Consider the following 23,627-nt stretch of genomic DNA (forward strand, 5'->3'; position numbering starts at 1 on the left):
CTGGTTTGTTTGGTTTGTTTTAACACCAATGTCCCTTTCCGTGCCACTGCAAAGCGGCAGGGAAAGGGGCATTGAAACCCGCAGATCAGCTGCTTGTCAGGGAGATCCCCGGCAAGCAGCTGATCATTTAAACAGTGGGGCTTGGCTGGCCGGCCAAGAGTTCTGGGATTTGGCCCCACCCACAGTTTAAATGGCCATTTCCCCGCCACTCGGAGCAGCCATTTAAACAGCCCCACAGTTTAAATGATCAGCTGCTTGTCGGGGCGCTTAAACCTCACAAACCACGAACCGGTTTGTGAACTTGCCCCAGTTCATGGAAGTTCATGGTTTCTGGTTTGTGAAAATGCCACGAACTGCACAGTTTGGTTTTTTCGTGGTTCGTGCCTACCTCTATTCATGACTCAGGGTGTTTCAAGTCTTAAACCAGTTTATATGGTGAGAAAGACATATATGGTTTAAACCTGTCAACCACAGCAGTGATATCCCCATGGAGGACAGTCCTACAGGAGTTTATTCAGCCAAAGAGGGCACTGCAGCAATCAGGAGGCCTTTCTCATATCCCCACCAGCCCTGTAAAGATGTGCAATAAGTTTCACATGCCAGGAACAAGGCTTTTTTGGAGAGGTAGGGTGGCTGTGCTCACCAGTTCTAAGTATCGGCATCTTTGAGGGGAGGAATTGGTAGAACTCAGCGTAACCTTATACATGAGTATAGACCTCTTTTTGTAATGATATAAGTATTGCACGAGTTAAACCTACTCAATCAACAATATTTAATACAAAACACTTTTCCTAAGCGATTAAAGCACTTCAGCTTAATGAGTTCCAGAAAACTTACAACAACCCTGCAAAGTAGGCCAATATTAATACCTCCCCCGTAAATCAACTCAGAGAATAGTAATTTGCCTAAGGCGGAAGGTGAGATTTGAACACAGGACTTAGGAGGTATCAGAACTCAGTAGCAGAGCACCTGCTTTGAATCCAAAAGCTCCCAAGACCCATCTCTGTCACCTTCACTTATAGGTTCCCAGGTAGCATGTTCTTAGGCTAAATCTCTCTCTACGCAATACCCTGGGGAGCTGCAGTCAGTCAAAGCAGGCAATACTGAGATAAAGTGATGTGAGACAACTGCCTGTGTTCATATGTCACTTCCCAACACAAATGCTCAACTGGTCTATTCTATTTAGAATCTCTAATACACTTTTATTCTATTCTTCTTCCAAAGAGTTCTCTCCCCCCTCTCCTTCATTTTATCCTCATCAAAACTCTTGTGAGGTTGACTGTGCTGAGAGAGAGTGACTAGTATGGGGTTACCCAGAGAGTGTCACTGCTGAGTGAGGAATTGAATCCAGGTCTCTGTGGTTGTGAGTACAGATGGGCACGAACAGCAATACGAACTTTAAAAAGCCATGAACAGCCCAATCAACTGTTTGCGAACAAGTTGTTGGTAAGGCCCCATTCTAAATGAACAGGTGGTCCTTGCAAGCCTCATTCGTTGCTGTGCGTCAAGCCAGACAATCTGACACCAGCAATCAATTCCCTTGGCGACCGGAGGCAGGGACTAAACTCTGTCTGAACTCCTGCTGTTGCCCTGGAAACCCCAATCTAAGCCCAATTTAGCTTGATAGGCACGTCTTCCTTTCAAGTGTGAAGCTCCAAATTTGTTACAAGGAAGCAAAGAGCAGGGGGGAGGGGGGCTCCCAGCTCTGGTTTTGCTGACAGTGAGGGAGAGACAGTTGCTGTTGGCATTTTGAGAGAGAGACAGGGAGAGTGCATTGGAGCTTGAATTTTCTTTGTGTGTGGTGGGATAGGGATCTACCTCTTCAAGTTCCAGGGCTGCTGCCAGGCTCTGGGCCAAGCTATTATTTATTATTGGTACCTTTCCTGCTGCCTGCTCAGGTCAGGTTTCTGGGAGTGGTGCGGTAGGGATCTACCCCTTCAGTTTCTAGGGCTGCTGCCGGGCTCTGAGGCCAAGCTATTATTTATTATTGGTACATTTCCTGCTGCCTGCTCAGGTAGGGTTTCTGGGAGTGGTGTGGTAGGGACCTTGATGGCTGGAGGAGAGTCTGCTGACCCCCACGAACAATGAACAACGAACATGTTCGTGACCAGATCATGTTCGTCAGTGTTTGTTGTTCATGGATGGCAACGAACAACGAACACCATGTTCGGTTTTTTTTCTGTTTGTGTCCGTGTCCAGTTGTGAGCTTGACATTCTGGCTGCTACAACATACTGGCTCTCTAATACAGGATACAAGTAATCATTAAAAGAATTTTTAAATGAGTCTCTTAAGTTTTGTGTCTTTCTTTTCTCCTGCTTCATACCCAGACAATAAATTTTACCCATCAGCTACCACAATTAGGGTTGCCAGGCCAAGTCAGGCAAATGATATAGGTCTGCTCATTTTTCCTAGTGCAAGTCAGGCAAATGGCTGGATGGCTGAGGGCAGAGCCGAGGGGGCATGCATGTGACGTTGGCAATGTCACTAAGTCACTTCTGGGTACAACCTGGAAGAAACAAGGGGTAGCTCTAGGAATTGTTGGAAATTCTATCATAAAACCATAGAGGTTCCTGCAATTCCTAGAGCTATGTAGTGACATTGCTTTTTTTAAATATTACTTTTCTTCCACCAGTGTTTGGAGTGGTAGTAGAAGGTCTGGCAGGCCTACCTAGAATTATTTTTGAAAGACCTTTATAACCCTATTTCCTTTGAAGACTTTCCAGGATGCTCTAAGATTCAACATTTCAGAGATGTGATCAACAAAATGGCATTCAGAGAAACTTCTGCATTCCAAAGCTCCCTTTCCTTCTTGAATCACAGACAGCAATGCATTCCAACCCACCCTGAAATATCCACTCCTGTTGTCTTTAATGTAATTTCAGTTTAGCTTCCTTCTGACTATATACTGTTCTAATCCCTGGCTGTTAGTCTACGTGTAAAATACATAGGAAAAAATCAATAATGCTCCAAAAGGCAAAAAGAATAAAATGGAGAAACTGGTCAAGAATTATAGAGCGGTAACGTCATTTGGACAGCTGTAGGCTGCTTGGCTTGTATCGCAGGCTGAATAAAAACTGCATTTTTACCTGTTGTACTACAAATCAACAAGAGATTAGAAAACAGAGAACAGCACCTTGTTCAATTTAGCTTGCCTGGCTCTTTCGGAGACAGCTTTTTAACAAGCTAAAGGAAGTTGTTGTTCTCTGGAAAGAATACAAGTGATCAGGGGCCCCTGCTTGTCTCCGTGAAGCTTCTGAAATCTGCGGGTTGCGTGCGAGCCATCAGTTTCAGGTGTGCAGCTACTGTATGTACGAGACCCAAAATGAAGAAATAAATTGTCTGCCCTAATTAACCTAAAGGAATGAAAACACGCATCCATTCTAATTGTCTTAGCGTTCATTTGTGCAGCCCTTAACTACATGCCTGCCTTTGCTGGGCTCAATCTTTCTGCGTGAAGTGCAGTCACTTCTGACTTACGGCAACTCCATGGGATTTTATAACAATAAAGTTCAATTTACATACCGCCCTTCAGGACAACTTAATGCCTACTCAGAGCGGTTTACAAAATGTGTTATTGTTATCCCCCGCCCCCGACAATCACCCTGTGAGGTGGGTGGGGCTGAGAGAGCCCTGGAAGAGCCGTTTCTTATCCAAGGTCACCCAGCTGGCTTCAAGCGGAGGAGTGGGGAGTCAAACCTGGCTCTCCAGATTAGAGTCCTGCCACTCTTAACTGCAACACCAAACTGGCTCTCAAGGCAAGAGACAAACAGAAGTGGTTTGCCATTGCCTGCCTCTGCACAGGCTTCCTTGGTGGTCTCCCAACCTACTACTAACCAGGGCCAGCCCTGCTTAGCTTCTGAGTTCTGATGAGATCGGATTGATCTAGCTACCATTATTAATGCTATTTACATAGTACCCTGAATGTATACGGTGCCATGCAGGGTACAAGAAGACAAGTTCCTCCTTGCATTCTAAAATAAAATACTCAAGAAGATGACAAAGAGAAGAAGGGGAGGAGCTAGGGGATAAAAGGGGACAGTGGTGTGTTCACACCACTTATTTGTGGTAAGGGATGGGAAGTAAGGGGTTAGTCATAGCTAAGCCTCACTGAAACCAATGGGATCATGTCAGACCTCTCACAAATGGGATTTAGTGGCAATTATCCACAAGTGGATTGGGGTTACGGTTAATTGAGGCTTCCATGGAGCTAAATGACTTCTGTCTACACCACAAGAAGATCTTGTTGCATAAATGCATTTCTTACTGGCTTCAAACTGGAAAGTGTCTTGAGCTGTCCCCCGCATCGTTCATGACTGATAGAACTGCCTTCTTACCATCCTAGGGTCGCCAGTTCCCCCAACCTCCCCAGTAGGAGACTGGAGACCTGGCACCTACCTTGTCTTCTTCCCCTTTACGCTCCAGGGCTTGTGCGATGATGTCACTTCTGGGAAGTGATGTCATCATGCAGGCTGTGGTCACCCAAGAAGCGTTCTTGGGCTCCACAGGGGGACCATTTGGGCCCAATCCACACCAAATCGGGGCCAAAATGGCCTGGATTGGACACAAAATGGCCTGGATTGGGCCCGAAATGGCCTGGAACAGACTGCTGCCGAGCGGGGGAGCATTCCCCTGCTCTGCAGAAGCCCAATCCAGGCCAATTCAGGCCTGATCCAGCCCACAGGAGCGTGCCCTGCACCCGGGAGCACATAACATGCCCACGAGCACTCCCAGGAATTCCATGCCTCCCCCGCCAGGGGGTGGAGGGTGGGAGCAGGGGGATCCCCCACGCCCAGCGGGGGACTGGCATCAAGGAGCACATTAAATGTGGTGGCTGGAGCACGCGCCACCCCTCTGCATCTGCCCATGGCCATCCGAAAACGACAAAGGGGTTGTTTGCAACCTGGGAACCTGCTCACACAGTTGTTAATGTTAAAAGGGTAGGAAGTGCAGCAGGTCTAAGGCATTAGCATATATGCCAATTGCAGGCTCCTGTGTAAAGTGTAATTTGGTGCAGGCCTGAATCCTGATTTTTCATTATCTTCTACAAAAGAAATCTACCCTCCCGGGATGAGATTCAAAGCATTTACTTTGTTGAAGAACTTAAATTCTCTCCCGAGAGAAGGAGAGGTACGGAAGCTCTTGCTGAAGACAGACAGTTAAAAGTAAGAGTGAGGGGATAGCAGCAATTTCCACTCACGGCAACCGCAGGGATTGGAGGGGGGTGCATACAGAAGGCGCATGGAGTATTCCAGCCTCTGTGTGTGCAGTCATAGGAAATAGGAATTAGTTTGGCATAAAAGAAGAGGCCCGTTCTTTAAGAGGAATTTGAAGCGCAACGAAGAAGCCAGGAGTAGGAAGGCGACAATGGGGCTAATAAGTAGTTTCGGATGATGAACTCTCAAGAGGCGTCGCACTGAAGGGAGAGGTGTTTCCATTTCGTATTTTATTCTCCACAGAATTAGATGTATATCACAGCTGGAGGCAGGTCTAGTCACATATTCGCTTGACCCCAAGGGAGTACTATGCAGTCGCAGCGCTAAAGCAGCAGTGAGTGAAACAAAGCAAAGAATCTTTCGCTCGGATTGTTTCAAGCTTCGGGAATCCTTTGAACCCAACACACATTGTCACGAGCAGCAAAAGATCTCTACCAGGCAGGCTTTTAACAGTTCAAGCCCAGCTATGTACAAGACTGCCCTTCATTAGGGCAGACTTGCTCTTTGTGTGTGCGTGTGTGTGTGTGTGTGTGTGTGTGTGTGTGTGCGTGTGCGTGTGCGTGTGCGTGTGTAAGGCCTTCAAACAGGTCCACTCGAGCTTGCCAATTTATCCACAGAACCAAGGGTAATTAAAAACAGTCACTGCGTGTAAAGAATGCTATAACCGCAACTCCTTTGCTGGCCAGTGGAGAAAAATTCTGAGCCTATTCGTTTTTCCAGTTTCATCCGAAATGCCAAAGGGATAAAGTTATCTATCAAAGCACAAATGGAAGTTTGATGAAATTATTTGCAAGCCCACAAATTGCTGGCATGAAACCTGCCCTCTAAAAGTTGCTTGTGTGCTAAACTAGTAAAGAATTAGCACCAGGCGCCAATGGTGGGCTGTGCTGCAAAGACGTGTGCGAAGCAGCAGCTGCTAGCTTGATCAGAAGTTAATCTGGAAACTTGCTATTTAATCAATATTCAGTGTAAAGTAAAATACTGCCCCCCCCCAAAAAAAACACTCTTCGGGTTTTAACATATGCAATATGGTAAAGACTGTTTCAGGGTATAATAGAGCTAACTTAAATAATTACTTTCAAGTTTTAATTTTAGGAGGGTTGACTTAAAAAAAGGAAGTTCGCATCCTAAAGAGAATGGATTTGGGTTTATCATTTGGCCCAGACAAGAGGTTACAGAGGATGTGTGGCTGCCGTTCATAGAATCAGGATTGGAAGGGTCCTCCAGGGTTATCTAGTCCAACCCCCTGCACACTGCAGGACATTCACAACTACCTCCCCCCTCACACACCCCCAGTGCCCCCTGCTCCATGCCCAGAATATGACAAAACACAATCAGGATCCCTAGCCAAACCGGTCTGGGGAAAATTGCTTCCTGACTTCAAAGTGCTAATCGGCCTTACCTTGGGTGTGTAAGAAGGGGCCACGAGAACTAAGCACTGATGTAACCCTTCCAGCCCTCCCTCTCATGATCTGCCTACGTTCATACAATCAGCATTGCTGTCAGATGGCCATCTAGCCTCTGCTTTAAAACCTCCAAAGAAGGAGAGCCCGCCACCTCCCGAGGAAGCCTATTCCACTGAGGGACCGCTCTAACGGTCAGGAAGTTCTTCCTAACAGCAGCAAGCCTACATTATCCTTTGCATGTTCCCCCACTTCTGCTCAACTTCACCAACTGCCCCTTTCAGGAAACAGAAACAAAATGAAATCACAGTTGTGTTATAGTAAAGAGGAGGAGGAGGAGATGCATGGATGCTGCTTTCAGTGGCAGCCGTGTGTCTTCCTGATGTCTATTCCTAGCCTTAGGCTGAGAACTCATTCAAACACCATGCATAGGACACAAGAGGATCGGATAAATGTAGAAAAACAGGGTTCTGCCGTCTCCTATGTAAATCACACACTCCTCAGTAAACAGTAGAATGCTGTCTTGGTGGCTTATGAAGAGGTTTGTGGATAACACAAGTTCTTTTCCTTAAAGGCCTTGCACAGCAGGGCTGCAAGCTCTGGGTTGGGAAATTCCTGGGGCCGTGGAGGGTGGAATTTGGGGTATGGGGAGGGGAAAGGCCTCAGTGTTCTATAATACCATAGAGTCTACTTTCCCAAACAGCCAGGGGAACTTATCTCTGCGGCCTGGAGGTCACTTGTAATTCCAGGAGATCTCCAGCCTCCACCTGGAGGCTGGCAACCTTGCCACATGTAACTTTTTCTGACACGGGGAAAAGCATGCACGCAGAAGGGAAGATATGAGGCATTTTCTATGGTGAGCACATTGCCAAGCTGCCACGTACATCAGCTAGCCTCAATATCTACAGCAGAAAAGCACACTTGTGCCAGTATTCGAACGTTACCATTTGCACTCGAGGAACTCTCCTGAACTCTGCTCCAGCTGAAACCAGGGAAAGAACTCTGGATGCTGGTCGAGCAGAAGTATTTTTGGTGTGGGGTCAATAACAACTACCCCCTAAAGAACAGTTGGGGGGTTTCCAAGCATTCTGTGCACATCTGGCACAGGGAGCACACAGTGTTTTCATTGCCCCACTGGCCATGTTGGAGGCTCAGGGCATACAACGTGGTCTCCCAGAGAATGCCTGGAATGTCCTGGGACAAACTAGAAGCCAGCTTACTTGTCATGTGTCTGATGTGAGGAAGAGGCTTGGCGAATGAGAAGGAGCCTTCTCAAGTATTTTTGCTTTACCTGCTCCAAATCAGGTGTGCACAAAGAGCCAGGCTAGTTTAGTAAGAGTAGAAAGGAGGCCTTCCTATATCTGCTAAAACTTTGCAGAGCCGTACCAGTCAATTCAGTTTTTTTCCTAAAGCATTCTTAGTCTCCGTTTACTCTTTGAAAAAAGTTTTGCAAAAAAAAAATCTTTCAGCGCTACCCAATTAATTCCAATTTGAAGTTTTAAGTGAAATATCCAGTTTGTGATTCAAATGCCATTTACTTGAGAGTTATAATCTAGTTAATTGCACTTTTTAGAAAGGTATTCTATTGAAATTGCATCTAAAATTACTTTATGATGGAATGATACCTTTCTGTGAATGAATACTTTGCAGAAGTGACGCTGTCACAGTTTGCCTAATTGTGTAACAGCCAGGATTTCCAACCTCCAAATAAATTAATCAGTAGCTAAGAAAAGCCATTTTGAAAAAAGAAAAAACTGTCATATGCTAGATTTAGGTCCCTTATACATGGGTTCTTTGCCCTGGTTTGGATGCTACTAGGAAGCTGTTCTTTAAAAAAATCACATCTCCATTATGGTGCTTTCATACACTTCCTGGATTTCCCCCATCATTCCTATAATCTATCCCAAACTTATTTTGCTGTGATTTTTAAGGGGAAAGATCACTGGAAAGTTGGGGTGGTAGCCAAGTGCCTGGGAAAGTTCGGATGTTCTCAGTCCCACCCCCACTGGCGCCTGCTCCAGTTCCCCACAGCAGCAATTTCTTCCCCCTGCCACTGGGCTACTTTCTCCATTTTTATATATTATTTTTTGGCAATTGACTTATCATTGTAATGCTAATATGCTATAACAATCTGCAAGGTTCTCTGAATTCCCAACAAAAGTAAGTCTCTAGTCCCTTTCAGTTTGGTGTAGTGGTTAAGAGCGGAGGGACGCTAATCTGGAGAACCGGGTTTGATTCCCCACTCCTCCACTTGAAGCCAGCTGGGTGACCTTGGGTCAGTCACAGCTCTTTCAAAGCTCTCTCAGCCCCACCCACCTCACAGGGTGATTGTTGTGGGGATCAGGGCTCATTTCAAGGGGGAACGCGCAGGAACGCAGTTCCGGTAGTTCCCCAAAGAGGTCAGGTACCCCTGCCTACCTGACTCTCAGCCATTTTGGGCCCATTTTGGCCTGGATTGAGGCCGAAACGGCCTGGATTGAGGCCGAAACGGCCTGGATTGGGAATCTGACGGGTGGTGGATCACTCTCCCGCTCAGCAGCAGCCCGATCCTGACCATTTTGGGCCCCTTTTCAGCCATTTTCAGCCCCTTTTTGCCATTTTGGGCCCAATTTCGGCCCTGAATGGCCAGGATTGGGTCCAAAACCGCCAGGATAGGTGATGTCAGGGGATGTGGCATATGCAGATCAGCTATACTAATGACACATTTCCAGTGATGTCAGGGGGTGTGGCATATGCTAATGAGTTATGCTAATGTGTTCCTCCAGCTCTTTTTCTACGAAATGATCCCTGGTGGGGATAATAATAACATACTTTGTAAACCTCTCTGAGTGGGCGTTAAGTTGTCCTAAAGGGCGGTATATAAACCGAATGTTGCTGTTGTCGTTGTTTTATGCCTTTCCCCTTATATCTCTGCAATACAAATGGCTCATGACTTTCAACAGGTAACAGGAAACAGCTACAGGGAAGCCTATCCCAGGATGGAAAACACATCTGTTAGACAAAAAACAAACAAACATGTTTCGTAATAATATCATATGGAACATGCATTCTCAACCAAACCTTAACATTCGTACTGCTCAAAGGCTCACGTGGAATGCCTGCACATGAAAGGACTTCCTATTCACTCACGTCAAGGAGAGTTAAGGAAGTAAATGAGAATTTGTTCATAGCATAGCTTCTGATACCTAAGAGAGCAGAGATGTCCCAGTTCACAAGCACAGTGTCCGGTGCACACGTATACACATCAGACTCTCCAAATCAAGCATCTGTATATCATTATGTTTGCAACAAAAACAACCACTGAAGAGAACTTACTCTGGGAACAGGGGATGTCTGGGTACCCTTCTTTTGGCCGCTCATTTCAGGCGTCAGGTCTCTGTGATCCAACTGCAGATGGTTCTCTAAGTCTTCGGCACTTTCGAATTTGACACTACACTCCGGACACCGCAGGCTTCCACAAGGTCTTTCGCTAATGTCTGGCGCAGTCATCCCTATGGACTGTCCATTGGTGCTCCTAGTCATGCATCCAGCACACAAGCCATACGGCAGACCATTCACATCCAGTTTCACCAGGTCTTGCTTGTTCCTGAAGTCTTTCAAGCACAGAGCACATTTGTAGAATTTCTGCAAGGCCTGGCCATTGGGAGACGACGTTGCAGAGTTCCCAACAAGTTTTTGCATATGGAACGTCCCATGGATTTTCAGCTCAAGAGTCGAGGTGACCGTCTGCATGCAGACAACGCAGCGGAATCCAGTGAGGGAGTTCCGAAGGTCAGGATGCATCTGGCAGTGCTCGATGAATTCTTCTTCGCTCTGCAGAGGCATTTTGCAGATCCGGCACGTTCCTGTGTCCAAGCTCTTACTGTGAGTCACTTTGTGCTCCGTCAGGGTCAGCAAAGAGGGGAAGCGTTCCCCACAAATGGGGCACATGTAATGCTTCGCTGGGCCTCTGTGCGTCTGCATGTGCTCCCGGAGCCCGTTCTCCGAGAAAAAGGTCCTCGAGCAGATGTTGCATTTGTGGCTCCCTTTGATGAATTCAGCTTTCTTCCGGGAACAGTCATCCTCCCCTGGTCTGATGTTATGGTCCCTCAACCGATGGTTCTGCAAAAGGACCTCCATCGTATAAGCCGCCCCGCAGATATCGCACCCGTACATGGGTTCCGAAGCATCCACGTCATCCTCGCTGGCTTCATGGCTGTTGGACGTATCTGGATTTTTCATCAACATGTTCTGGATGTCTGCAGATTCGGCCTTCTTACTGGCTGGCGTCATGCCATTTGCTGTCCCGTTTTCAGCCCCGGCATCAAAGACGCAATGTTTCTCCCGCAAGTGTTTTTCAAGCAAGATGATGGCGTGGAACGCTTTGCTGCAGAACTTGCAGTTGTATTTTTTACTGTGGGTTGTGATGTGGCACTGCAGCTCCACCTCTGTGCTGAACGTCTCTCCGCAAAAGATGCACTTGTGAGACTTAGCCGGGTTGCCCAAATGGCTGTGCTTCACGTGAATCTGGAGGTCCACCTCCTTCCGAAAATCCCAGTTGCAGGCTGTACACCGATACATCTTTTTCTCGTTGCTGTGCTTCACTGCCAGATGCACTTGGATAGATACCTTGGAGTCAAAAACCTCCTGGCAAAGGGTGCAGTGATACAACACAAAAGTATGCATGTCTAACAAATGCTTCTGCAGATCGTCCACTGACGAAAACTGCTTATCGCAGCTCTCGCACACGTAATGGGTCGAAGTAGTCATATAATGGACCGTCAGGTGCTGCAGGAGGGACTCTTGGGAATCGAAGTCTTCTTTGCATTGCGGACACGACTGTTTCCTTAAAAGCAATTCCAAGTGTAACTTTAAATGGGTCTGGAAGCTTTCAAAGTTGGAGAACTTCAGCTCGCACTGGTTACACGGGTATTCACCGTTCGAAACCGAGTTGACGCTTGCGGAGAGCCGTTGCCTTTTGGGGGAAGAGACTTCAACGTCCGAAGAAACGGGACTCTGTTCACCTTTCGATTTTTTATTGTGGGCCAGCGGAATGTTCTTGTGGTTTTCTTTAATATGCTTGGTTAGCTTGAGGATGGAGCCGAAAATTGGCGAGTTTGTGCAATAGGGGCAGGAGTAAACTTCCATAAAAGACTGGGACGGCTGAACCACAGGGGAATCCAGTTTGGAATTTCCTATGCTGCAGTGCGTTTGCTGGATGTGCTCGGTCAGAGACGCTTCCGTCAGAAAGCCCATGGAGCACTGGTTGCAAAAAAAGGCATTGTTACCATCTTGGGCCGTGGCACCGGGCCCACAGTGAGCAATACGGATGTGTTCCTGCAGACTGTTGATATCGGCAAACATCTCTGGGCAGTAATTGCAGTGGAAGGCAGAAATGTTGCTGAACTGCATCATGGGATACGCGTGGTTTTTATGCACCTTCCTCACATGTTCATTCAAGTTGTACAAGGTGGGCATGGATTCAAGGCAGATCTGGCACGTGTGGCTTTGCTGAGGTTTGTCTGCATGGATGGTCTTCAGGTGGATTTCCAAGACCGCAAGACTGTTGAAGTCACGCTTGGTGCAGTAAGGACAGCTGTAGGATACTTTGGACCACGTCTGGCCCTCTTCTCTTTCTAAGGATCGGAGTTTCTTTTGCCCTCTCAGTGGTTTCAACGTGGAGTCAGGGGTAGAGCCCCGCTCTACCGACGCACTGGAATCTGGCGTCGCGCTGCTCATGGATGCCACGCTGCCCAAAACAGGGTCGGGGCTGATGCTGTGGTTGCTTGAATCAGGCTGTCTATGGCTATCCAAGTGGCAATAGACTTCCTCTACCGAAGAAAACTGCTCCGGGCACATTGGGCACTTGTGTTTTTTGTTGGCGTGGGCTTGGTGGATGTGGGAAAGCAGCGAGTTTTCATCCGCGAATACTTCGGGGCAATGGATACACTGCAAATCGGCCTTTTCGGACAGCTGCGGGTGGCGGGTCATGACGTGCTTCTCCAGGTCTTCAGTCTGGCTGAAAGTCTCCTCGCAGTAATCACACATGAAGTCGTCCTTCTTCACCTCCTTCTCGCTCTTGGCCATGTGCTCCTTGTTCTTCTTGTGAGCTTGCATGTGACTCTGCAAGGAGCTGGTGGATGAAAAGCCACGTTTACAGACCGTGCACTTGAAGGGCTTGCTGGAGCTGTGGGTCTTCAAGTGGATCTTGAGGTGGTCGCTGCGCGAGAAAGCCGCCTCGCACTCGTGGCAATGGTACTTCTTGTCCCCCGTGTGCAGCTTGATATGCCGGTCTCTGCTCCTCTTGTGCTTGAAAAGCCGGCTGCAGTAGGTGCATTTGAAAGGTAGCTTGTCACTATGGATCTGTTCATGCCTCTTCAGGTAGCTCAGGCGAATGAAGGACTTGTCGCAAAACTGGCAGGGATACGGCAGGCCGGTTCCCCCTTCCTCCTCCCCAATGCCGAGATCACACCCATCTCCTATCATCTGAGTGGGTGATGCAACATCTTTGCTTGAGGGAGATGAAGCCACCCAGGAGAGCTGTGGGTCGTCATCGCCATCTGTAATGGGAAAGCAGAAAGGAGATTAAGAACAATTCCCAGGGCATCTGTGGAAAGAGGGACAAAAGCTGCTGAACGGCACCGCGGCCTTCTGCCACTACAGTACTGGGGGGGGGGTTACAACTGCTGCACAAAAACAAAAGAACCACCCCCACAAATGCCTCCTGAATCTTAAAAGGATGTTTGTGCAAAGGGGGGGGGAGGCACTTATTACTCAAAATGCAATTTTAAAAAATGTATTTATACGTATGTGCCCATAACAAAACATAGCTATTAATGCTAAGCGATTTCTCCACCCTCTTTCTCTCCCCCCCCCCAGTCCCCCAAGCAGGTTTAACACCTGTCTACTGTATTGCCAAGCAATAAACAGCGAGTCAAGAAAACAAAACGCAACATGCCTCAGAGCGATACAAACATTTCTAAGAGCTACTGCGTTAAGTGCTCGTACGTGAGCGTTTTCCAACAGACACCAGTCAGAGCAGTTTTCAAAATACAGCCTGGGAAAAAAAAAACCCTTTTCGGCCCTGCCTGGAAACGGGAAGGGCTGTAGCGAAGCAGCTACAGATGGAGAATCTTTCTCTCTCGCGCACACACACGCACAGAGTCATTCAACAGTAGTCTGACATAAATGAGCTGGGTTTCCCCCAAAAGCTCGCCTGCACCTGAAATGAAACTTAGAATCGATGGTCAGAGACGCTCGGAAAGGGAAGGTGTCTGACCGCTCCAAAACCACCCAATTAACGCAGAGATGCCTGCTTCTTGCAAGAAGGGGCTGGTATTCTATACAATGCCCCTGAACTTTGCTTGTGATCAACAGCCAGCCCAGCTCCAGTTCCAATTTCATGCCACGCACGCTTGCCAATCCTTGCAGCTAGATACCAAGCAAGTGGCATTTCTGCATTGCATCACAGAGCCCGGAAGCACAACAGGGTCTGTTGGGGCATCTCGTACTGAGTCGATATATTGATCTGATGGTTCGAGATTTTGTGACGGACGTATTAATTTTTTTTTCCCTTGCAAAGATTCCACGTTGAAACGCGTCGGAAAGCAAGGAGTTTGTTCTTCGACACAGCTGTTCCTGCCTTTTGCTGCGAATTCGCTGCAGCTGTTTAGATCTCTCTTGCTGTTCTCTCATCCTTCTCAGACACACACAAACACACCAGTAACAGCTGCTAAGCTTCCTCAGCTTTCCTTCTTTGCCAACAGGCCCTGACGAGATGCCAAATCTCAGCCAGCTAATGCTCTGCTCCCAGATCTTTGTGGATGGAGTCTTGGGCAGGATTCTGTCGGTACACACCATGGCCGATTCCAGACGACTAACCTTAAGTCGCCTCATGCCGCCCTCTTCCGGATCGCGACGGGGAAAATGCGAAATATCGCGTTTCCTCGCGCGAGTTTTGCGCGTCGTCGCGCAAAACTCGCGCGAGGAAACGCGATATTTCGCATTTTCCCCGTCGCGATCCGGAAGAGGGCGGCATGAGGCGACTTAAGGTTAGTCGTCTGGAATCGGCCCATGCCTTGATAACCAGGCTGCACTCCACATAAAGTTCAGAGTATGCCAGAGTTTTCTACAATTGCTTCTAACTTTGCCAGCTGCCTGACCTTAACAGTTGCTGATACTGCCTACACTCGGTCCTTCTTTTACGCCCTATAGACTTCTTGCCCTCTTTTCTTGCCTCTTTACTGTTTCAGAGATCAGAACCAAGATGGACCTGGTCAGGGCTTTTTCTTCTGGGAAAAGAGGTGGCGGAACTCAGTGGTGGAACTCAGGGCCACACAATGACGTCACTTTGGGTCAGCTGGAACAAGGGGGTCGTTTTTAAAAGTTTAAATCACCCTCGGTGAAAATGGTCACATGGCCGGTGGCCCCGCCCCCTGATCTCCAGACAGAGGTGCTGGAACTCCGTTCCACCGCGTTCCAGCTGAAAAAAAGCCCTGGACCTGGGACGTGAAAAGGCCTGATCTCGGTTGCTGTAGCTAAAAGGTATCAACTCATGCCAAGTTCTGCCCTTGCCAATCTCCTAAGACCGGAGGCTAGCTCAACAGCAGACAGGCGTGGGCAGTTAACTCACCATTTTAAAATGTTCCCACCCTCTCCAGAGATATCTGACAGTATTCTTAGGAACACCCGGAACTCTGTAACATTAATTACACTTCTTATATGGGCTACCAACCTATTTAAACCTGTATCAAACTGTGGGGCAAGTCTTTCCAATGGGAGACACACACAGACACTCTGTGCCCTGCGAACGAATGTTTTAGAAAGCAGTTCCCCTGACTGGAGGGGATCTATTTGGGGGAAAGGGCCTATCTCCTGCCATGGGCTCTGTTCAAATTGGACAGCCTCCTAACAGCTAGGTAACATTTTTTTTAAGTCAGGTGAAACAATCACACATTCCAAGTAACATCTAAAAGCTTAAGAATCCAGAGATTAAAATTAAATACGCCTATATTGTAAGCTTGCTGTATAAATATTCTTCTAAAAAGGCATAGGGAACAGCTAACTGATAACTTCACTGCAAGGTATGAAACTCTAAACAAATTCTGTGAATACACAATTGTGGTGGAAAGTGCTATCAAGTCATAGTTGACTCAGGGCAACCCCTGCTGTGGTTTCCAAGGTAAAAAACTAACAGAGGTGGTTTGCCATTGCCTGCCTCTGCAGCCCTGGTCTTTGTTGGAGGTCTCCCATCCAATTACTAACCAAGGCTGACCCTGCTTAGCTTCTGAGATCTGACAAGATCAAGTTTGCCTCAGCTATCAATACACACTACTTTATTGCAATTTAACATTCAATATATTCTTTTAGACCTATAAAGAATACAGTAGAATTGTTTTGTATACTTAGCATACATGGTGTAAATGTCCTATATTAACTCACTCCAAATACAGGGTTATAAACTGCTATCCTTGCATATCTTTGGTAAGCGTGGGGAAGATTTCTTTCCCGCCGGTGAATGACAGGGACTAGCGTCTTACTACTAAGTCGCCCTCAGGCTTGCATTAGACTGCTAGTTTTTGCCCTCTGCCAATTTCCATTATAATATCCCACTGCTGTACTGACATCTGTTTTAATGGAGGGAGGGTCAAATATTTCTTTAAATGGTGGCTCCTATTGTACATCACCGTAGGCACAACTCCATCACAAAACGGCATCGCAACGTTTATAAAAAGAAAGCTTTGTCTCCTGCCACTTTGGCAGAAGTGACCTTGAAAGGCTACAAAATGCTTAAGATTAATTTTTTACTTTTCTCGTTCCCCTAATTCACTGAGAAGTAACATTTTAATTCATCAAACCAGGGAGCTTCCACTCGTTGCTCCCCTTTCCTTAAGACTACGGTTACACCTTTTGCAGATGAAAAATGAAACCCAACTGCTGCAGATTGTAAATCAGCTGTACACCCCATAATAAGCCAGCTTTATGCCTTGCCCTGGACAGCCTCTGTCTCGCTCTCACGCCAGCCATGTTCACAGGGGGCTTCTCTTGCCGAGCAAGGAAAGGGGGAGGCTGCCTCCCCCAAGGACTCAAATTAATGGGCTTTTCTAACTGGAAGGATTCAGCTGGCTGCCTGCTCCCTGGATTACATTCAGCAGGGAAGGACCACCAGCCCCCCGCCTGCCAATTCCCAGCTCACGCCAGCTGGGCTCCTCAAGGGGCGATCCAGGCAAAATGGGATGAGGAAGGCACAAGGGCTTTCAAACTAGGGCAACAAATGGCGGATTTTCTCTCCAAAGCATTTCCTTCTCGCCTTTTTAAATGGCAGACTCATTCCCGAGATATTAAAATACAAGAGCCGTCGAGCCAGTGTTCTGAACAAACAACACAGTGTTTCAGGAACTGAAATGCTTTCGATGCTTTGCTCGGCATCGATATCGATACCTTTTGTTTTAAAGGAGTAATGCCATTGGTCCTCGAGAGGCCGACTTCGCAGAGCTTTCGGGTCCATCAGCTTAGGATTCTAGCTAGCACAGTAAGTAGCAGAGGGCCACATCTTTAATTCTGTGCCCCGTTCATTGGCACTCCAGGTTAACTGTTGAGCTGTTGTGTGAAACAGGAAACTAGACTACATATAGGGCTGCCGGGTCCTCTGGTCCACCCCCTGCCACCACTTGCCTGGCCAACAGGAGGAAAAGGTGGGGGACCAGGCCTCCCAGACATGTTCCCGGTATAGCACAACAGAGTGGCGTCATCTTGTAGCCCAAGGGAATGCGCTTGTACTTCACACCAGGCCAATTTGGTGTAGTGATTAAGAGTGGCAGGACTATAATCTGGAAAGCCGGGTTTGATTCCCCACTCCTCCACTTGAAGCCAGCTGGGTGACCTTGGGTCAGTCACTTAAGAGTGGCAGGACTATAATCTGGAGAGCCGGGTTTGATTCCCCACTCCTCCACTTGAAGCCAGCTGGGTGACCTTGGGTCAGTCACTTAAGAGTGGCAGGACTATAATCTGGAAAGCCGGGTTTGATTCCCCACTCCTCCACTTGAAGCCAGCCGGGTGACCTTGGGTTAGTCACTTAAGAGGGCAGGACTCTAATCTGGAGAGCCAGGTTTGATTCCCCACTCTTCCATTTGAAGCCAGCTGGGTCACCTTGGGTCAGTCACAGCTCTCTCAGAGCTCTCTCAGCCTCACTCACCTCACAGGGTGTTTGTTCTGGGGATAATAATAACATACTTTGTAAACCACTCTGAGTGGGTATTAAGTTGCCCTGAAGGGCAGTATATAAATTGAACATTGTTGTTGTTGTTAATTTGGGGCCCAAACGGGGTCCTATTTGGGTGTGAAGCGCAGGAGCACTCCAGGGGTCTGTGCAGTGACATCACTGCCAGAAGTGATGTCATCATGCCACACGCACGAGAAGAAAACTGAGTACTGGGTCCCCCTCTCCCTCCAAGAGGGTAAGGGGACTTGGCAACCCTAACTAGATAGACAAGCAGCCTGATCCATCAGCCTTAAAGACTAACGATTTTATTGCAGTATCAGTTTTCCTGTGCCAGACCCCATTTTGCTAGATGCATGAAATGTTACATTCAGTTGGCAGAGTCAGATAAACACACGCACACACACACGCACACTATAAACAGAATTTGGGGTGGGGGAGTGTTGCAAAGAGCTCACTTTCTCTGGATACATGTGCTTAACATCACATTGCCGAGCACAGACCAAAAAAACCTCCTGTCAAAAGTGTTCCCAGTTCTCAAACGGTGTGGCTGGAAGAAACTCCTGTTTCAGGGAACTAAGAACTATTGAAGGAGACGGTAGAGACAAACTGATGGTTAGGATCAGCATCACGTGTTCACTTTTGGGGAGTGGCCACAGATGGGTGCACATGATTTGGCAAGCACGTTCGGTCCTTGGCATCTCCAGTTAAAGGAAATCAGGTGGCAAGCAGTGGAAATGAGCTTTCTTTGCCCACGAGTCCTACCGCCAAACAAAGCAAGCAAAACAGGGCTAACACAGACTAAAACTGACTCCCTTCAAGGTGCCTTTATGCATCCCAAGAAGCCTTTCTCCTAATATTCTAGGAGAAACCTGGAAGAAAAATTCAAAGATTTTATGAAAGAGAGTGTTGCATAGCTCCACAAAGATGCATTTAAAACACCGAATAGACACTTGGCTGTAATGAAGTTTCTTTTCCATTTGCAACAATATTCCACATTCATGCAATCAAAAGAATGCAGCAGAATTAGGGGCAAAAAAAAAAAGTCACTTTTTCCAAAGGAGATTAAAGCCATTATAAATGGGTAATCCTGCAAAGCGGGAATCTTCGAAAGCAGAGGGATTGCACAACTGGTGGAAGGCTTTTGTCGCTGAGAACTGAGGCATACCTGAGCAAGTGGGAAAGAGGGGGGGAAATGCAAGACATGGAATTAAGAACAAAAGGGAAACACTAAATAGACTTGAGAATGCAAGCCTTCTTGAGAATAGGTGTGCGGTAACAGAGTGTGCACAAAGAAATTCGATAATCGATCACAAAACAGGGCAGTAATTTATTGACTTAATGTTTCAGTGCATTTTACATGGCTGCATGCATTCATCTTCCTCACCGAAGAATAATTCCTGATTGGACAAATCCAGTAAATGTATTTCTCCCTCTAATAAGAGCAACTTGGCCCAAACCATCAAATAAATCACACCCGTTCACCATTTATCTTTCAGATTAATTTCTGCTCCGCTCGAAAATTTACTCGGGAAGCAATGAAGACCCTGTGCCCTGAATATTCCACGAACTACGAACTACACTGCTAGCTTATGATGAAAAAGATAATATGAACGTAATCAGAGAAACAGTATGGTGAAGTGGTTGGAGACTGGATTTCAGTTGGAGAGTCCTGGATTCCAATCCTAGACAGAAAAGTTACTGGGTATCCTTCGGACAGTCATCTTCTGTCAACCCAATTTACCTTGCAGAATTGTTCTGAGTATAATTGTGGTGGACAGGGATATGACACCAGTGCTTTTTGGTTAAAAGAAAACAAAGTGATGCCAGTAATTATCTATAAGATTGTGACAATTTCTACCAATCCCCCTCTCAAAACTTGGGAGAGCCCCTACCCAAAATTGCTAGTATTCAGTACCAGTGAGTACCATCACACACAAAAAGCTCTGAGAGTATGCAACATTTTGGAGGAAGATTAGGTTAAAATATGTTTAGGTGGGTAGCCGTGTTGGTCTGGAGTAGAACAGCAGGATTTTAGGCCCCTGTGGAGCGCAGGAGCGTTCCTGCGCTCCGCAATGGCCCACAACGGGCCCAATCCGCGCCAAAACGGGCCCGATCCGCACCCATTTTGGCGCAGATTGGGCCCATTTTGGTTCGGATTGGTCCCATTGTGGGCCCCTGCGGAGCGCAGGAATGCTCCCGCGCTCCACAGGGGCCCCAATCCAGGCCAAAACAGGCCTGATCCTGGCGGTTGCTGTGCACGGGGGGGGGCGCAGCACCACAGGGGGGCATGCATGGAAGGTGCACGCCCCCCCGCTGGCCAGGTAGGGAGGGGCAGGGGTGGGGGGGTCTGGCACCCTATGGTGGCCGTATCTATAGACTTGGCTATCATCAATGAGAGAGCTTTGAGGTTTGGGGCAGGGCTTGGATGCAGTGTGGAGAACAAAGCGGGAGAAATACTAGAGCAGCCCCTTGGTTTCTAGTCTGATTTGGGAAATCCATTAATCTCTTCTTACTGGGCCGGAATGATGCTCCTCCTAATAGCAGAAAGCAAAATAGCAGGGGTGAGGTTGCACAATATGGTGGGTGGCATGAATAGTGAACCACAGGTGTTTTGCCGAAGCTTGAACCCTACCACAGTGCTTCCTCTACAGCCAGCCACGATAAGAAAAAGGTAGAAACTTCACAAACAGTTCTCCTGCATATTTATGCCATATACTCAGGGCTCATTTCGAGGGGAAACGTGTAGGAACGCAGTTCCAACAGTTCCCCAGAGAGGTCACATGACAGGTGGCCCCGCCCACCTCTCAACCATTTTGGGCCCATTTCGGCCTGGATTGGAGCCAAAATGGCCTGGATCGGGCCTCTGATGGGTGGTGGATCACTCTCCCGCTCAGCAGCGGCCCAATTTTGAACATTTTGGGCCCCTTTTCAGCCATTTTCAGACCCTTTTTGCTATTTTGGACCCTATTTCAGCCCTAAATGGCCAGGATTGGGTCCAAAACAGCCAGGATAGGTGATGTCAGGGGGTGTGGCATATGCAAATCAGTTATGCTAATGACACACTTCCGATGATGTCAAGAGGCATGGCATATGCTAATGAGTTATGCTAATAAGTTACGCTAATGAGTTCCTCCAGCTCTTTTTCTACGAAATGATCCCTGCATATACAGATAGATGAAGATTGCAAACAGCCATTTTCCTGATCACCTGTGGTGACTCAGAACTACCTTACAGGCAATCAGCAAGAAAGTTTTCACAGCATCAGAAAGGATAGGTTTCCTTGAGTCACAAATACCTAATGTAAGTATGTGCAGGCACGCTTCCTTACAGAGGTGTTTGTGGGGTAGCAACATCTGTAGTTTTTGTTTACAAAACGGGTGGCAGTGGGAAGAAATATATCGTGAGTTGTTAAAAACAACTTTTGATTCTGTTACAAGGACTATCCCATTAGGCTCCAAAGCACCAACAAGAAAGCCTTCACACCACATAAGGTGGCTGACTACACCACTCTGCTGGTGTGAATTAATGCAAATCAAGTTTACAAGAACCAAATGTTTCAATTTAGATATTCTCAATAAATCTGAACACCAGTGAGTTTTTCTGCTTAGCTTTAAAGTGATTTACAGTGTCAACTCATACTTCCCTTTCTATCTTTTTTACTATTCCTTCACTGTAAAATACAGAGAGTGTTGGAAAACCAGCTTCTGCTGTGCAGGAACGGGTAGGTACTGAGGAAAAGATTTTAGGTTGGATTCTAGACTAAAATTCCTGCTAATGGAAGGTGCTTCGGTCAGTGGGATAGCTGACCAGAGGAGACAAATGTAGAAATCAAAGAGTTTATCGTTGTCGGGATTTGGCAATGGCCTGTTTCTCCCCTTGCTCCCCGAAAGTAAAAGCAAAAGTCCCTTCTCTTTCAGATTCAGGTCTTCTTGCATGGAGGAAAACGTTTCTCAAATGTTTATGCTGACCTGCAAACGCCTTATGCAAAGAAGGCATAACTTGTCCGATATTGCCGGTCCCATTTTACAAATAGGTTGTGTGAGGCTGCGAAGTATTTCTTTATTGCAGAAGAGGAGTGGACATGACGCTCACAACCAACCAGCGCTGCAGTCTAGGGTGAGTCTCTCCATATTATGGGGGGAATGGGTTTGACCTATAACTCATAAGTACAGTGTAATTTTGTAATGAGGCACAGCTCACTATTAACACCTCCAGACTGCAGGCAGGGAGAAAGCTGAACGACCACAGATTATGGCATGCATGACTGTTTATCACCAGTGGTTAAAAAGGTTTTTTTTTTTTACTTTTTTGCAGAACACCTGTACTCCTACGCAACATACAACATAAAAGACATGTTAAGCTCACTTTCTGAGGGGGGGAAGGGCAGGAAGAAAAGACAGATTCCTTCTTTCCTACCTATCTACTCTACCACCCCCTTCCCTTTTATAAGGAAAAATGACCTTGCTGTTAATAACTTGTCACGAACTACTCCCTGGGTGCCCCTATAGTGGGCCGATACGGTGTCTGTAAACAATATGTGGGCATCCTTTCAACAGATACTGAATAAGGTCCTACAGAAGAGACAATAAATAAGGCTAGCTTTCATACGTATACACACACACACACAGAGTCAAAACTAAGTCAAAAATCTGTACACAATTACGAAAAAAATCAATCTTATTTAGCAAGTTGTATCATATTCCAATAAATGATTTGGAAAGGGGTGGAGGAGGGAAAAAAAGTTTTTATGTTAGATGTAGGAATAAACTAAATGCTTTCAGGGTTGAATCACTGTTTTTCTGCACTCCCTTTGGAACCGCTGCAGACACTATTTTCTGCCGTGCATCATGGACTTGGGACTGGAAACAGCTGCACCCCTAATTACATGTAAAGTGTACCAAAACATTCCTTTTATCGCAGACTGTAAATCTGTTAGCATCTGTCTCTCCTTTGTTTCTTCCACAAGATACAAGCTTGTTTCTACATTTTTCTCACCTGTAGCGGTGATTAAAATTCATTATAAATGAAAGGAGTGAACACTAAAACAAGTTCCTCTGTGTACAGTTCTAAACTCAAATTAGAAACAGCTGTTTGCTAATTCATGCAGTGATGTTTTGTCGTGCTCGGTGAATCTATAATAACTCAGCCGATTTCTATGGAAATTTTTAGGGTTAGCCATGTGTTGTTGGGGGGGGGGGGCGTTTCCACCCAGCTCTCTGCTCTTCAAACTTGCCCATGAGAAACTGAGGGCCCCTTTGGCACAAAGGGTGGGAAACTTCAGGGCATTATCAGCATAAGGGTAGAAATCAGGGTGCCTATCAATGTTACCCACTTGACGATCAGAAAGGGAGTACCTTCCAAATGTTTGTTTTCTATCCAAGGATCCATCATTTGACAGAAGGGGGAAGAAAAAGCCTATGGCCGTTTCTGCACGGCTTACCTGAACCCAGAACGCTGTGCAACGTGCCGAAAAAAACGCGGAAGATCGCGTTTTCTCGTGTGAGTTTTGCGTGATGTCTCTTCTGAGGATAAGGCGTTTACTTTGGGCCATATTGCACTATCTCTGTGAAGAGTCCTTTTCATGAGAGTTGCCAAGCCTCTGCCATCAACCCCCAAGAGCTTTGCGGGGGGTAGGAGATTAGGAGGGGAAGAAGCAATCAGCCTCATGACATCACTTCCAGGTTTTAACCATAAAAATCGTAGAGTTTCAGGGACTTCCTAGAGTGTTGTGATGTCACTTCCTGATTGACTTCATTCCCATCCCCATATTACTCATTCAAACAGTAGTGGGAGCCCGAAAGAGATGGCAG

The 23,627-nt window shown here is 46.9% G+C and overlaps 1 protein-coding gene across 2 annotated transcripts in view; it reads right to left on the minus strand.

The window, feature by feature from the left end:
• The window catches only part of ZNF423 (zinc finger protein 423), a 358,203-nt gene that overhangs the window by 163,623 nt on the left and 170,953 nt on the right, over positions 1–23,627 (minus strand). For both annotated transcript variants that reach the window (XM_055000810.1, XM_055000809.1), the window contains exon 4: positions 9,933–13,156. In XM_055000810.1, coding sequence (XP_054856785.1) covers positions 9,933–13,156 — 3,224 coding nt within the window. The remainder of the gene's footprint in view (positions 1–9,932; positions 13,157–23,627) is intronic.

The sequence above is a fragment of the Eublepharis macularius genome, chromosome 16, assembly GCF_028583425.1.
Source record: "Eublepharis macularius isolate TG4126 chromosome 16, MPM_Emac_v1.0, whole genome shotgun sequence".
NCBI classification, from domain to species: domain Eukaryota; kingdom Metazoa; phylum Chordata; class Lepidosauria; order Squamata; family Eublepharidae; genus Eublepharis; species Eublepharis macularius.